This window comes from Antrostomus carolinensis, unplaced genomic scaffold (assembly GCF_000700745.2).
Source record: "Antrostomus carolinensis isolate BGI_N321 unplaced genomic scaffold, ASM70074v2 scaffold23528, whole genome shotgun sequence".
Taxonomy (NCBI): domain Eukaryota; kingdom Metazoa; phylum Chordata; class Aves; order Caprimulgiformes; family Caprimulgidae; genus Antrostomus; species Antrostomus carolinensis.
Window position 1 is genome coordinate 12,114 of NW_010333962.1, and position 14,508 is coordinate 26,621.

The 14,508-nt window shown below is 38.6% G+C and overlaps 2 protein-coding genes across 2 annotated transcripts; one reads left to right on the forward strand and one right to left on the reverse strand.

Moving 5' to 3' along the window:
* The first annotated feature begins 3,022 nt into the window (after positions 1-3,022).
* On the forward strand, positions 3,023-9,129 carry LOC104519972 (allergin-1). Its single transcript, XM_029086513.1, has 8 exons — positions 3,023-3,056; positions 3,147-3,191; positions 4,006-4,293; positions 4,612-4,896; positions 5,409-5,522; positions 5,950-6,039; positions 7,089-7,151; positions 9,041-9,129. The coding sequence occupies exons 1-8, from the start codon at positions 3,023-3,025 to the stop codon at positions 9,127-9,129; spliced, it is 1,008 nt and encodes a 335-aa protein (XP_028942346.1).
* A 35-nt stretch (positions 9,130-9,164) lies between these two features.
* Positions 9,165-14,502, reverse strand: POLG2 (DNA polymerase gamma 2, accessory subunit). The gene is made up of 8 exons (XM_010174063.1): positions 14,418-14,502; positions 13,783-13,909; positions 13,528-13,633; positions 12,995-13,168; positions 11,819-11,959; positions 10,909-10,989; positions 10,269-10,369; positions 9,165-9,365 (listed from the first exon to the last, which is right to left on the reverse strand). Exons 1-8 carry the CDS (start codon positions 14,440-14,442, stop codon positions 9,200-9,202), a joined length of 921 nt encoding a protein of 306 aa, XP_010172365.2. The 5' UTR covers positions 14,443-14,502; the 3' UTR covers positions 9,165-9,199.
* Positions 14,503-14,508: the final 6 nt, after the last annotated feature.

Below are 14,508 nucleotides of genomic sequence, written 5' to 3' on the forward strand. Positions count from 1 at the left end.
AACACCAAGGGCTAATTTTGCCTTTTTTCCCTGTTTCGCATTGACAATATTGCCAACTGGATGCCATATGGACAATATAGATGCTATTCTTGCTAAAGGGCAAAATAAGACAGTAATGTTTTGTCTCAGAGTAATACTACAGGATTTAATGAAGCTCATCCTCTTAAATTTGGGACCCCCCCAGCGCATGTGGAAAAAATACTCCCTTAAAGCCTTTTACAAAGCTGCCATAAAGATGCTATCCACCTTCATATCTGTTGAATAATCATCACAATTATATTCACATAAAATATCAGACACTAAAAGCATTATTCCAAAAGTAGTATTTGAGAATAATAATGCATCATTGGCACTCACAACTCCCATGAATACACACAGTCTGTTGGATTATGCTTTAACAAAATTGCAGTAAATCCTGTCCTTCCTTGCCCTATAGGACTCAGTAGTCAAGTAAAATTTTCTAGAAGCTTCTTTATATCAACCTAACTTAATAATTTATATTATGAACTTCATCACAAGTCTCATTTTCTAACCAGTACATGTTATGACTCCCACAGTGGCAATCTAGCAATTGCAGTCTGGCTTTTATACAAAGTCCATCAGGAAGCCTCAGCTACCAAATCTTACCATAATGATTCAAAAATCTATTTACATAGGAAGCGTCTCTATTAATGTTCTGCAAAGCAACTATAAAAGTTGAAAAACAAACAGATACTTGAGCAAATGAAACCAATAGGCACACGTACTGGACAGTTAAATGAAATGCAGTTCTTCCCCATAATCCTGCATGTACAGTTGAGATAATGGGATGTGTTAAAGAAAACATTATTTCAGTCTCTGCACCCAAATTTCAAGGGGAAAAAATAAGCAAACAAACAAACAAACAAAGAAACAAACGCCAGCCAAACCATAAACCGCCAGAACAAACATGGAGGACACAGATGCACTGAACTACAGGATCTCCACCCAAGGGAAGAGAGAGAGCAGGGTTGCTTGGCAGAGTCCAAACCAGCCAAGAAAGGCACAGATAGTTCTGGAAGAGCCATCCTCACTTCCCAAACAGAAACCAGTGCTGTCAGCTCATCTTCCTTAGACACCCAGGCTGCACACCCTGCGGGAGCCAACCAAGCTCTGTGCAGACGCCATTTAGAGCTGCTGTACGCCAGAGATCCTGGTGGCAACTAAACTTCTCTTTTTTTAAAAGGTACAGACAAATAGCTATTCACCATTACATACACACACAAAAGAAAAAAACAAAACAAAACAAAAAATCAGTTTCTTAGAAAAAGTAAAGCATTCAGTTCCGTGTCAGCCAGCTCCTCAGTGGAAGAGGAAGAGACAGTCGGTGGCTTAATGGCTCCACACACTCTCCATGGACGGCCCACGGCCTCTCCCAGCTTAACGCAGCAGGCCAGGCTGCCCTGCCCGCCCTCAGAACTGGATGTACTCGAATTTTCTGCCACAAGCAGAGCAGCCATGAAAACGCTTCACGCCACGGCCCTCAGCAGCCTCCCAGCAGCTGCCCCGGGCCGGCTGCCCCCTCCTCCTGACAGGAGGGTGAGACACCACGCTCCTTCCACACCTTTCGGGACAACTCTCCATCTCCAACACCTGCCTGCGAGCATCTTAAGGACTTCTTTGTGATTTTCTGACAAAGAACAGCTCCCGCAACAGGAAAAGGCACAAACGCTCCTAGTTCTTCCAACAGCTGCATTTTCACACGTGCATCCTGTCAGCTGCAAAAAAATATTCCAGCCTTGTGGTTAGTTGTCAACATTTCCACATAAGAAACATTTGCACGGGCAGGGTGGAGGTTGTCTTAAAAGAAATTAAAAAAAAAAAAACACCAAAAAACCCAAGGAGGAAGGAAGTTGCATACAAAATTCTGTGAGGAAACTTTGCAATGCTGCGACAGGGCCTAGAGACCTTCAGAGGCATTGCCCGTGTATAGCTGCGAATTACATTCGCTTTGCCCAGAAGATAACAAATAAAGAAATAAAGAATATACACTTGCTGTAACTGTAATTATGTAGCTTTGTAGTACTGATTTGATGATCAAATTAATCATCAGATTGGTTTCTGCAGGGTTACTGTACTCAAGTTTGTGATGAGATTTGTGCCTCCTAGTACAAGATCTCACTTCCTCACAGCTTAATAGTGGAAGTTTGATCAAAACATTTCCCTAACAAGCTGCCCACTACTCTGCCTGCCATAGGCTACATGTAAGTGGAATATGCCAAAAGTCAAGTCTGACTTGTTGGTAGTCAAAATTGTTTCAAGTTGATTTTTTTTTCCCTCTAGAACTGTCATAATTTATCTTAGTTGTGACCAGTTTATTACCATTTTCTATGAAAAAGCATTGCAAGTTTTTCTTACAGATTTATTTGTACGATCCCATAAAAGCAAACTAATTTGACAGACCATCAAGACTCCTGCTGCTACTATTCAAAAGTTTGATAGCTATAAATATTTATTAGCATTTTAAAACATCTATAGATTTGATTTTTTTTTTGGGGGGGGGAGGGGGGAAGCAATTTTTTTAAAAAATTACATTGCTGCTAAAAAACCCAAACCCAGCACCATATACTCCCTTAGCCTCAGGCATATGATCACTGGTATTATCTCTAGCAAATGTGTGACTGATATAAATCAGTTAACGTCATTCACTTCTAAGAACAGTGCAGGAAAAATTATATACAGTCTTGTACAATGCGTGGGAGCATGGTTCTACCACGTAGCTCTCACATGGAAAACTGCTGATTGTGTCAGCTACATCTTAGAACAAATCAACATTTAGTTGTATCTGGAACTGCTGTTTCTCACTCCACAGCTTTTTCTTCTGCCCACTACTCTGCCTGCCATAGGCTAAGTGTAAGTGGAATATGACAGAAGTCTTTAAGAAAACATCAGTAAAGATCAGCACTGTTTCCATATTTAGGACTTCCTCAACCCCCAGAGCCACTCCTCAGAGATCTCATTAGTGTAACTAACTCCACCGGCTGTCTTGCTCAGTATCAAGAAAATGTTTTTTCTCACAGTTCTGCTCTTTTCCTATGGTAAGCCAAGGACATACTTATTGCATATTACAGATCTTTCTAAACAAGAAGCATTGTTTCTTGTCTGAAAGCTTTTTTTTCTTCTCTTAGTTGAAATGTCTCAGCAGATTCAGAAAACTACTGCAAGTGGCAAAGGTAGGTTCACTTTTTTTGCTTTTTGGGTATGTGTCGAAAGCGACTGTTAACAAAAAACCAGGGGAGGGACTTAAAAAATGTCAAAAAACTTCATGTAAAGTTAAAGCTTTTGCCCATGTCTGTGCAGTGAGGCAGTTTACGTGTCTCTTTGCTGACTTGTAGGTAGTCAAAATTGCTTCAAGTTGATTTTTCTTCCCTCTAGAACTGTCATAATTTATCTTAGTTGTGACCAGTTTATTACCATTTTCTATGAAAAAGCATTGCAAGTTTTTCTTACAGATTTATTTGTACGATCCCATAAAAGCAAACTAATTTGACAGACCATCAAGGCTCCTGCTGCTACTATTCAAAAGTTTGATCTACTTACATAAGGTTAATTCTGCCTGTTTACATATGGCCACAAATAAAATACTACTTTTACTTTCAGGGTCATATGCTACCCCTCAACTAGAATATAAGGTTACTTTCTTCTACAATTAATACCCCATAATATTTATATTCCAATTTTATACTTCTATTATTTTCATTACTGCTGTAGTTCAAAAGTGGTTTTGTTCATTCATCTGGATACATCTGTTGGTTCTATGTGTATATGCTGCTCTCTTTTGCATGATGTGCATTTTTCATTGAGTGAAACTGCATTCTGATTTTGAAAAATACAAAGTTGTGTCGCCCATTACCAGAGGTGGGGAAAGATATAAACCCCTATTTCAACAGAAATAAGGATAGCCTAGTCCACAACATATTTTAGGAAAAATATGAGTTTCTTGCATGATAGATGAAGTGAACTCACTCAGAAGTTTCTTCTTTACAGAGGTGCTGTCCAATCCCAAGCTCACAGTTGTTCAGGGGACTCTGAATGTCGTGATGAACCAGAATGTGACCCTCTCCTGCCACTCAGACTCTGGATCTCCACCTGTCAGATACACGTTGTTTAAACACAGTCAGAAGGTATCCACTTCAAATAGCTCAGACTTAACCCTTGGTTTATTTAACTTGACTATCAACTCTGCCAGTGACTTGGGTGAATACAAATGCAAAGCTGAGAATAACATCACCAGTGGTGGAAAATACAGCAACAGTCTCAACTTCACCCTTATAGGTATGTCTTGCTGTACACCTTCTCAGCACATTTTATTTTAGGGGCACATAGCCATGTCTGATGCAATGTATCTGCAGCAGAAGGAGTCAGGGTTTGGTTTGCAGCAGGTAGTTTTGGACTGCCCTGACTGCAGAGCTGAACTTCACAGCACGTGGCTGTTATTACCTTAGGACTCAGCAGTGCCAGTCTGATCTGACTCACTGAGCCCTCCATCCTTGATGTCCCTCTCATTTACCAATGACGCCGCTTAACTCCAAGTCTTGCTTTGGAACTTGTCCTGTACTCAGTGATGCAGTCTGTTCAGTTTTCTTTTCACAGAGCCAATTTCCAAACCAGTGCTGAGCTCACCCAGCTCTCAAGCAAAGAAAGGCCAGAATGTGACCCTGTCCTGTCTCTCAGAGAACGGCTCTCTTCCCATCACATACAAATTCTTCAAAGGAAAACAAAGCATCTCTCCCCCAGTGAAGATTCAGAAGAGGGAAGCAGCTGTGATTTTTCTATTTATCAATTCCACTAGTGACTTTGGAACCTATAAATGTAAAGCTGAAAATAGCTTTTACAATTACACAAAATACAGCAACAGTTTCAACTTTACACTAGCAGGTATGCACGCGTGAAAGAGTTTACCGGTGGATAAACAGGAACCAGGCAAAATTCAGACTGTTTTAACAATGCAAGGGGTTTTTTTAGCCAGAAATTTTGTTCCTGCAACGTAATGTTCAAAATATAATTTTTTACAATAAAAAAATAATTAGAGTTTTAAAAATTAATGCAAAAAGATAGAATTCCATGCAGCATAATAGAAGTAGTTGAAGTGACTATAAAGGATGACTGTTAAAGTGTCACTTTTCCAAGAGATCCCTGGTCCACCTTGGGGAGAATCTAGTTTCCTTTTTCCCTCTGGTCCTACAAAAGGGAGAGTCTTCTGGCACCAGCAAGCTCCCTTCCTTCTGCTGTGACAGTGTGCACATAGGACTCTCCTGAGTAGTTACGTTAACCACAGTTAATCCAAAACTAAAAGAAATGCAAAGTCTTGATTTTAATTTGCAGAAAATACTTAAGAGTATGAAACAACATTTCACTGTATAAACATATTTTTTTTTTCTTTTTGGCAGAAGAGAGAAGCCATTCTCAACCCCTGATAATTTCTCTAGTGCTGATCTTGATACTCTTTGTGATAGGATTTGCTCTGGCAATTCCACTTTTCATAATTCCTTCATATAAAGCAAGTGAGTTATTTGAATGTCCGTTTCCTTTTCCAGATGTGCTCATTTATGTTGTCAATACATTTTAGCGTGTAAACATCATGTTACAGGTAGAGTTGTGCTCTCAGTATTTTAAGGTGTTGTCAAGTCTCCTCTTAAACAACACAGGCAACTTAACAAGACATGGACAAGGCAAAATCTCTGAGCTAAGTTTTAGATGGCAGGTCTGGGATGAGGGAAGCAAAGCAAGGAATTGGACCTCATTGTTCTTAGCAAAGAAAGGAAATTCTATTAAAAATGCCCTCGCTTAAGGAGTAATTTTTATAATTAAAATAACATTATCTGAGATCTCCACGTATTCAAAAACATATCACAGAGCTGTTTATTTCCTTCCAAGAAGAACTGATATATGGATATAGGCATGTGTTTGTTTTTCTTTTACAATTTGCAGAAAAATTTAAGTCTACTAGGTCCACAACTGGCCCTACTTCAACAATGAACACAGAAGACACTGAAAACTTCGTCATATACGCAGAGATTGGTAAGTTCATGTTGCCCTCCCTGCAGTCATGAACCTTACTTGTGAGAGTTTGGTTGAAGAAAGCTATTATATTATTTGTAGCTAGTACGGGCAAATTTCTTGAGGTAGAGGACACCTACTACTACTCAGTAAAGTGAGCTGACACTCCTACTGACCATGCCTGGCAGAGGCATTATTTGAAGTCCCTCGGGATCCACATCTGGCACTACCTGTCAGCTGTGCAGCCAAAACTGCAGCTACTTAAATGAACTGAAGTTCAATACAAAAATTTACTGTAAACAGATGTAAAATTAAGAATTGCATTTGGCAATTCATAGTTAGGATTGAAATTGCCATTAGAGAAGAAAATTAAAAGTAAGTAGACAAGAGGTGCAACGCCCATTTACTAAAAGCGGCCTATATGCCTGCTGTAGAAAAAGAAAACTTACATAGCTCCTGCATTCTGTTCAAAATTTTTCAGTACAAAATAGCTCTTTATTCAATGTTTCTTAACTCTGACAAGATGCAAAGTCAGTTCAAATTGAAATTATAAAGTAATGCTAGACAACAAAGCAACTGACCTATGTTAAGACATCATACTACTACAGTTGCAGAAAATTCACAATAATGAAGACATTACATGAAAGCCATGATGCTATTATCTAGTAGTTTTCTTCATTTGCCTTATACATGAAGGTATTTTCAAAGGAAAAAGAAACATCCAAAACAAACCAACAGCAAATGTATTGTTTCCTGTTTCTAAATATCAAAAAGGGAATCATTCTCTCTGAACAAATCTGCCTTCCTGTTGATATAGTAGACAGAATTCTAGCTGCTCTGCTGGGTTAACTCAGTGCTCTGTGCAGCTGCTCATGCCAGACAGCAATCAGCTTTCTGCCCACATAGCCTGCAAGGACAGCGACAATAGCTCTGGTAAGGCCCATGGTAGATTTATATTCAATATTGAATCTTGCTGGTTTGGTTCAAGATTATTAAAAAAATAATAATATAAAAAAATCTGGTCAGTCTCTAGTAATTGATTTAACTGCTGTTCCTCATCTTTACTCCAGAGCCTGTTAAACCAGAAGAAGAATACATCAACTTTTCTGTTTTTAGAAGAGAAGATGAAAAAGGTGAAAATCTCGAGCTATATATATATTGGAACATCTGATGCACAGAAATATGAGGGAGGAAAGATTTAGATAGTAACAGTTACATACTGAAATTGCTTACTTACTACGGAGAAATTTAAATAACTTTAAGACTTTTTTGAGGGGGGAAAAAAAAAGGGGGGGGGGGAAGCAAACAAAAAATCCCAAATAAAAACCCTATTAACATACTATGACCCAAAAATTCAACCCAAATTCATTCTGGACCCATGCAGGAGATGTTATTAGTGGTCAGGCTGCTGATTGTATATTAATTCTTCTGTTGTGTATCCATATGAAAAAAAAAAAGGAATTATGTTATTCTGGCTTTTAGCAGAAAAGACAGCATGTTCTACAGTCTATTCAAAGGTCTTCATCAGAGACTGAGTACAAGGTAAGATCTCTTTTGTGATTAAATTCATCATGTATTTTTAAATAATTTTTCAATCCTCAGATGTGATAAGTACCACCAAGTCTGCACAGAAAGAGATGACATTTAGATTCTAGTTTCCTGGGCTAATTCTTTTGTAGGCAGACAATATAGCTTGTTCTCTACTAGCAAGCAAAATCCCCAAATCATAATCTCTAAGGAATGCAACTTAGAAGAAAAAGAAGAACGGATAAAAATTGGAATTAACAAAGACACAAATAGCAATTCCATTAGACAAACAGCAGCTTATTGCCCAAATAGCACCATAAAAACCGAAATAAAACAAAACAATGTAATCACTGTCAGGCAAGACCTTGCTGGACACCATATATAGTCCAGCATTATATGCATCTGATTAATAAACAGAAAGGAATAAATTATAAAAAGCTTTCACCCAGAACCAAGTTCCTGTACATTTAACAACTCTCCTGAAGTAGAAAGTGGATAGTATGCAAACAATGCAGATTTGGCCTCTGTACCTGCTGTCACCTAGCAGCAATTTCTCAGTTCAACATTACTTCAGCTCTCAGAGTAGGGATAAGGATGCTAAAATCAGCTTTTGGGACAGTTAACTCCAAAACAAATTCTGCATTCTGCTACAGGCTGTTTCTTGGATGTTTCTGGGTTTAGTATCATTCCATAGACAGCTTACAAAGAATTCCATGAGTTCAGTAAGTCACACCCCATGCTAACCCTGCATTATATCTAAATTACACTACGCAGGAATTAGTATTATTTAGTGTCTAGCAGTTACAAATAACCCACTGAGAATTAAATAAGCACCATGTTAATAGAAGAAATTTTTAAGGAAAGTTTTGATGCTTCATTACAACTATCCACAGCCACATGCCTTGTTGCATACACACCTTAAAGCACTTAATGCAGACATTTAACAAGCTGTACATGCATAGAAAATCTACAGAAAAACAGAATCACTCAATTTTGGATCTATGCAAACTCTTGTATCTGATTTGGACTACACTACTTAGGTATAGGATTAAATATGATCACACATCAGTCTTTTTCCACCACTTTCTATGTACAGACATTTTTTGCCCAGAAAAAAGCTTGTCAAAAGCTGTTTACATTTATTTTGATTTCCTCTTACTCTTGATAATGTCTTTATGATTTTTTATATTTACCAAGTGCAAGATGAAGTAGCTTAAATGTTGAAGAACCAAGGCCACGTGATTAAAGTACATTCCTACAAACAGACAGTAGAAAGATTCTTACTGATGTTATTAAAACATTTAAAATTCAAAAGTCTTGTATATAAAATACCATTTCCCAGCAGAGATGGTAATTGTGTCAGCCATACACAGATGAAAGATTAATTTTTACGTTAGGATGGAGTATTTTCAGTAAGAGAGTAAAACTAAAGACACAAAAGAGAATATGGTTAGCCCTGCTAATGAGGGACAAGTTTCTCTTCCCTCTTTTCAAGGTAACCTGGAAGACCCAGGTGGTCTAGATTTGAGGGAAAACAGATGCACCACCAAGTTTTACCAGAACTATCTGCAGATAAACCACTGAGTCCACAACACCATAGAAGCCAGTTTAGGCACAGATGTTTAAGAAATTGCTTTTATTCAATTAATTAAGTTTACACATTTTTTGCTGATGTTACATACTTAGTTAAAAAGTCCTTCAGCCTAGAAATGTGCATCATTTCCTTCATGGTGGTGTCTCTGCTTCTCAGCTGGACCACTCCACTCTCTAGAGTGGCATCAGTTATCAAGACCATGAAGAGAACACTCATCTCATCGTACCTGCAAAGAAAAGAGCACACCTTTCACTGCTTTTGGTGTATGAAAAATCCAGATAAGTTACATACAAATGACCATAAGCTGGAAATATTTATTTTTACTATACTGCACTTGAGGCCAGTGTGAAGATACCAGTTTTCTTGCTTCCCTGACTACATTTCTTTAAATTATTTAGTTACTTTAGTATATAAGAATGTTGCTGGTGACCTATTAAAAGAGTATTTTTATAGAAGCAGAATATATCTTTCTTCTGTTAATAGCCAGACTTACTTCAAAGACTACCACACAGAACAAACAGTTGTATTTATTTTCTCTCAGGAAAAAATATTCATCAATTTGCTCAAGATGCATTGACATGAGCAGCAATATGCTCAAAACTCACTCCTGATCAACAAATCACGTATGAAGCCCTCACCTGGAACAGTAGTTTTTATCTGCACAAGTAATTCCATCACATACACTAATGGCAATGGTTCCAGACTTGGAAGAACTTTTAAGACAGACACAGTGTGCTATTTGAAATAGTACTTAAGAAAGAAACTCAGAACCAGTCCAGATGCAAAAATGGAGGATGATGGTGGGAAACAGTTCTGCAAGCTTATGACTTATCTGAAGAAATTTATTTTCAATAAGAGAGTCTCTAAAAGGCACTTCACAGAGCTCCAGAGACACAACAATAACATGTGAGAGGCTTATACTTCACTTAATTTTAAAAATTAACTATCTGACATTGCTCTTCATAACAGAACTAACAGAATCCAAGTTTATGGTTTGGGATACATGCCTTCAGGCATGTGGTTACTGCACTCGATGACTTCTTACTGAAAACAGACATATTTTCACTAGTCCACAGAAAGTCATCTTTCAACTTCATAGTTTAATTTACAAAAGACTGTTTCTCCTTACTTTGTATAAAGCTGATCCAGAGATACCTGCACGGTTTCAAGATAACCCGGCCATACAGAAATTCTATTTTCTGACAGTTCATTGAACAATCCTTGACAAACCTGTGGTTTTTTAAAAAACAAAATGTAAAGTCAGACTTTGAGGGTTTTAAATCCATTACAACTCTATGGTGTGTTTGGTATTAGCATTCCTAGCTGGTGTTAATTTTCTGGCTGAAACAATCTCCAAGTAGAAAGCAGCCTGGCAATTAAATCTCCATTTCTATTCAAAACCATGCCAGTGTAAGTTTCCTCCCTTCTCTGCAGACTAGCTTAATGACTGACTTAAATAAAATTTTTTAAAAATCCTTCTGAAGATGTGACCGAAGATAATTCTGGAAGATTAAGAAGCTGAGAGGGATTGTGTTATTTATTTTCCTTAATTTTGCATGGAACAAGTCTACTACCCACTGTCTGCAGTGCACTTCTTTGGCTGTGACTCACAAGCCACACAGCGGAAGCACTATGAAATCTGTACAACCATCAGTCTCTGAGAATCAAAGTAGCAGCATGATTTTCCCCAGCGTAAACCGTGTCTGATTGTAACAGAAAGCTACATGGAAAGTCAATGCTCAAAATTAAAATATTTTCTTACAACATACCTGTCTCAGCTCTGTTGTTGGACCTTTTCCTACATCCAAGGCCACTTTAAGAGGTGCTAAACAAGGATGAAGCTTAAGTACCTAATAATTTTACAAAGAGTAACAAATTACTAAATGTATTTAGTGTGAAATTCTAAACAGATCTGGGAAATATTATTTTTTTTTTCATTGAAATTACTGTTCTAAACATGCAAAAATTTTCTCATAGCAGAAAATTCTGAATTAGAAGCAAGGTGTATTTTATATAACTAACACAGGCACTAGCTAGGTTAGTGTGGCAGAAATGTCTCCATTCTGACTGAGCCCAAGAAAAGAGATGAAGTTTTGTTAGCAGAGTTCAATCACCTTTAATGGAGCCAGAGTGATGAGAGACAGCCCAGCAGACTGTTCCCATCCAGTCTACTGCCTGTTCTTACAGATCAAATGGCTGTTCTGATTAACAAGTGCTGTCTGAAAGCTGGCATGCTAACTCCAGAAAACCAGGGTAAAAGTGGGAACAAATGATGGTCCTTGGGGAAATGCCCCACTGCCACCTGCAACGCACTTTTTCTACTCTTCTCAGCAACCTTCAAATGCTGCCGGAAGAAACAAACTCCTCTTGCCCACACACAGCAGTTATATTTCAATTCCTCTTAACCCCTTCATCACCTGCATGGCAAGAACCTACCTTCTCAGCAGAACAGGAAAGGTGACTGCAAAATGAGACAAAAATCGCTTGTGTGGGTGAGAACTGCAGAAGCAGCCCAAGGGGCCAGCCAGCCTATTGCTGCCCGTGAGAAGGGAGCAGAGGATGGAAATGGGGAAAAAGGAGGTACTTCCATGCTTGGAAACATTGTCTGTGGGTTCTGTACTTAGACCTGCCCCTGCCTTCCATCATCCATTCTTCCTCATACTTTCTACAGAAAGTTACCTTTCTCTGTGAGTTTTTCTTTTTTGTTAGTGGATTCTCAGCTAGCTGTAGAGAATCAAAGAGATACGCTAACGCTCCTCGGTCCAGATTTCCACTCACAGACAGAACATGAGGAATAACATTCTTCCTTCCATCTCGGCCCTGAAGAAAAAAAAAGACCACCACAAAGGGATACCTCAAAATACTGTCTTCAAAGGGCCTTTTGTTTACTTCAAAGGTATAATAAGGTATTGAGCTCAAGCACCCTTATTACATTTAAAATACAACTGTAGATTTATAAGATACCAGTCATCTTAAAAGTGTAACAGCAACTAGATAAGGTTGAAACACTGGGGAAAGCACAAGATGAGAGGCAGATGGTATTATTTTCTTGTCCTGCCTCTCTGATCATAAATTTAAATCTATGGCAAATCCACTTGAAAATCTGCATTTTCTTTTGGAGGTTTGTAGGTTATTTCCAAGTTATCACAAGGATTTGCCCCCACATTTTGAGAAATCACTACATAAACCACAGTTGTGTAGATTACACGCAGTCTTTTGCCTTTGGTATAGAAATAAGCTGCAAAACCAGGAAACAGACAAAACTGTGATGAGGGGAAGGTTGCAATTTACTGGTAAAATACCCAGTTACTCTCTTTTTATCTGTTCAGTCTGACTTTTCAAACATTGCCATTGACTAGAAGTTTGCCCCTCTCCAATATATTCAGTGGAAAGGATTCTCTCTGGTCCATTCCCCCTTCTGAGTGTGGTAACTTGTGCAGTGTTTGTAATACATTAATCCACATAAACGTCTACATATATGGAACTGGACAAGCTACAAAAAGAAAAAACATTTACAGGTTCTTTTTGATGTGAACTAACACTGCAACACACAGACCGAGTTCATCTCAACATTTACTCACAGATGCAAGTAAAGGCCAAGCAACTGACTACAGCCATCTTATCAATATAGCCCAATTCTAATTTCAAAGCATTAATGCCTTGCAAAAAAAAATCAACCCAAACCACTACTTATCTGCTTTTCACAAGGTCTGACTGCAGAGTATCAATTGTACTGTTTTTACAACAAAACAATAAAAAGATAGTCACATACTAAGCAACTCGACCAGCAAAGAAACTATTCCTCTCACACGTTATCATTTTTATCAAAAAAGATTTTAATACAGTAAAGCTTACAAGTAATTTTGAACTATCCCCTGGATACATCTGTAACAGTTCAGTATCACCAAGGTTCTTCAATGTTTCTATTGTTTCTGTCCCCCAAGGAAAGCTGTAATGTAAATTAAATCCTCTTCTTCCTTCTTCATCCTGAAAGTCACTGCTGCTGAAGTTTGATGGGCCTACTGCAAACTGAAAATTAAAGATATAAGAGGTGATCACTACTGTGCATGCTGTATTAATTACAAAAGACAAGTCTATAGTGCAAGCTGAACTCTGTGATTTTCAGCAAGAGATTTTTATAAATTACAGCCCAAATTTCTTTATTCTTTTACGGCATTTTGATCTCAAATCACAAACACAAAGCATTTGCTGTTCTGCAAGTCACGTTATAAACTACTTAACAGGCTTGTCATAAACTTAAGTAGTTTTTTGGTTTCTCACAAGTATTTCAGTGACAGGCAAGCAACATAACCCCATAAAACCTACCAGGTTGTCTATTCCCCCTCTGAGATAGAAAGGAGCAGGACAAGGCATCCCACTGCTGTTACCTTTCTCCACCATTGGAGCCTCTGGCGTAACCAGTAATCAAGCCACTGTCCTGCAGTTCTGGGAGAGCTAAACCATGCAAGCAAAGACGTGGTCCTTTCGCCTGTTCTTTAAACAATAGCAAGGTCAGCAAGTTAACTCCTTCAAAAATAACAGGGGAAAAAGCAAGAGACAACATTCAAAAATAATCCAAAAGTGAAACAAGTGCAAACAGTTTGTTTAAGTGGGAAAAGGGATTAATCCCTCTATTACTGTACCTTCTAAGGTTTTTGTTGTGTGGTTCACTTTCTGGAATAGAGTGAAAGCACACTCCAATTTGAGCAAGGCCACAAGGCAGTCTTCTGTTCACCAATTCTAAGCAGCTAACATATTGTGCCAAAACACCTGTCAAAAGACAAATTACTGATTTTAGTAGCCACAGGACAAATTTTAATTTTTAAATTCTACTGGCAGTGAATGTAACACATACAATACACGCGCTGTTTAGATGTGCAGTCCCTCTGCTTTGCACAGCTTAGCTCAGCAGCCTGTAACCCGATTTCTCTAAGTAGTCTGACAAGTCTAGTTGGACTTGATGGTCTTAGAGGTCTTTTCCAACGTTAATGATTCTATGATTTTAAGTGAGATTTTAATGTGTCTTTCCCCTAATTACAAGGGAAAGCACCCGATGTGCACTCTGGCATTCATGCTGCTCAAATCCTTGAAAAGGACACAAACTCACAGCATGTGGATGAAACTTTCCCAGCACATTAACGCAACTGGAAAATTCCTTTAAACAAATGCAGCTTCTTTGCTCCCAGCAACAAAAACGCGAGCAGCCATCTATGCCGTCCAGAGCTCTCCAGACCCCCGCCTCACCCCTGCGGTGACGGGGTTCGGCGCAGTGACCTACCGGGAAGCAGGCTCTCACGCAGCATCCCCGCGCTCCTCAGCACTTCTTCCAGAGGCGGACCGCCAGGCTCCTGGCTACAGCCCCTGCCCTG

What these genes read in the sequence shown, in the direction of transcription:
- POLG2 (XM_010174063.1), bottom strand. Translation starts at nt 14,442, where the DNA reads ATGCTGCGTGAGAGCCTGCTTCCCG. An exon ending in GGCTCCAATGGTGGAGAAAG is followed by an intron (nt 13,169 to 13,527) that starts GTAACAGCAGTG and finishes TTTAATTTTCAG; the next exon opens with TTTGCAGTAGGCCCATCAAA. An exon ending in CAACAACAGAGCTGAGACAG is followed by an intron (nt 10,370 to 10,908) that starts GTATGTTGTAAG and finishes AAAAAACCACAG; the next exon opens with GTTTGTCAAGGATTGTTCAA.
- LOC104519972 (XM_029086513.1), top strand. Translation starts at nt 3,023, where the DNA reads ATGTTTTTTCTCACAGTTCTGCTCTTTTCCTATG. An exon ending in AACTACTGCAAGTGGCAAAG is followed by an intron (nt 3,192 to 4,005) that starts GTAGGTTCACTT and finishes TCTTCTTTACAG; the next exon opens with AGGTGCTGTCCAATCCCAAG. An exon ending in TCTCAACTTCACCCTTATAG is followed by an intron (nt 4,294 to 4,611) that starts GTATGTCTTGCT and finishes TTCTTTTCACAG; the next exon opens with AGCCAATTTCCAAACCAGTG.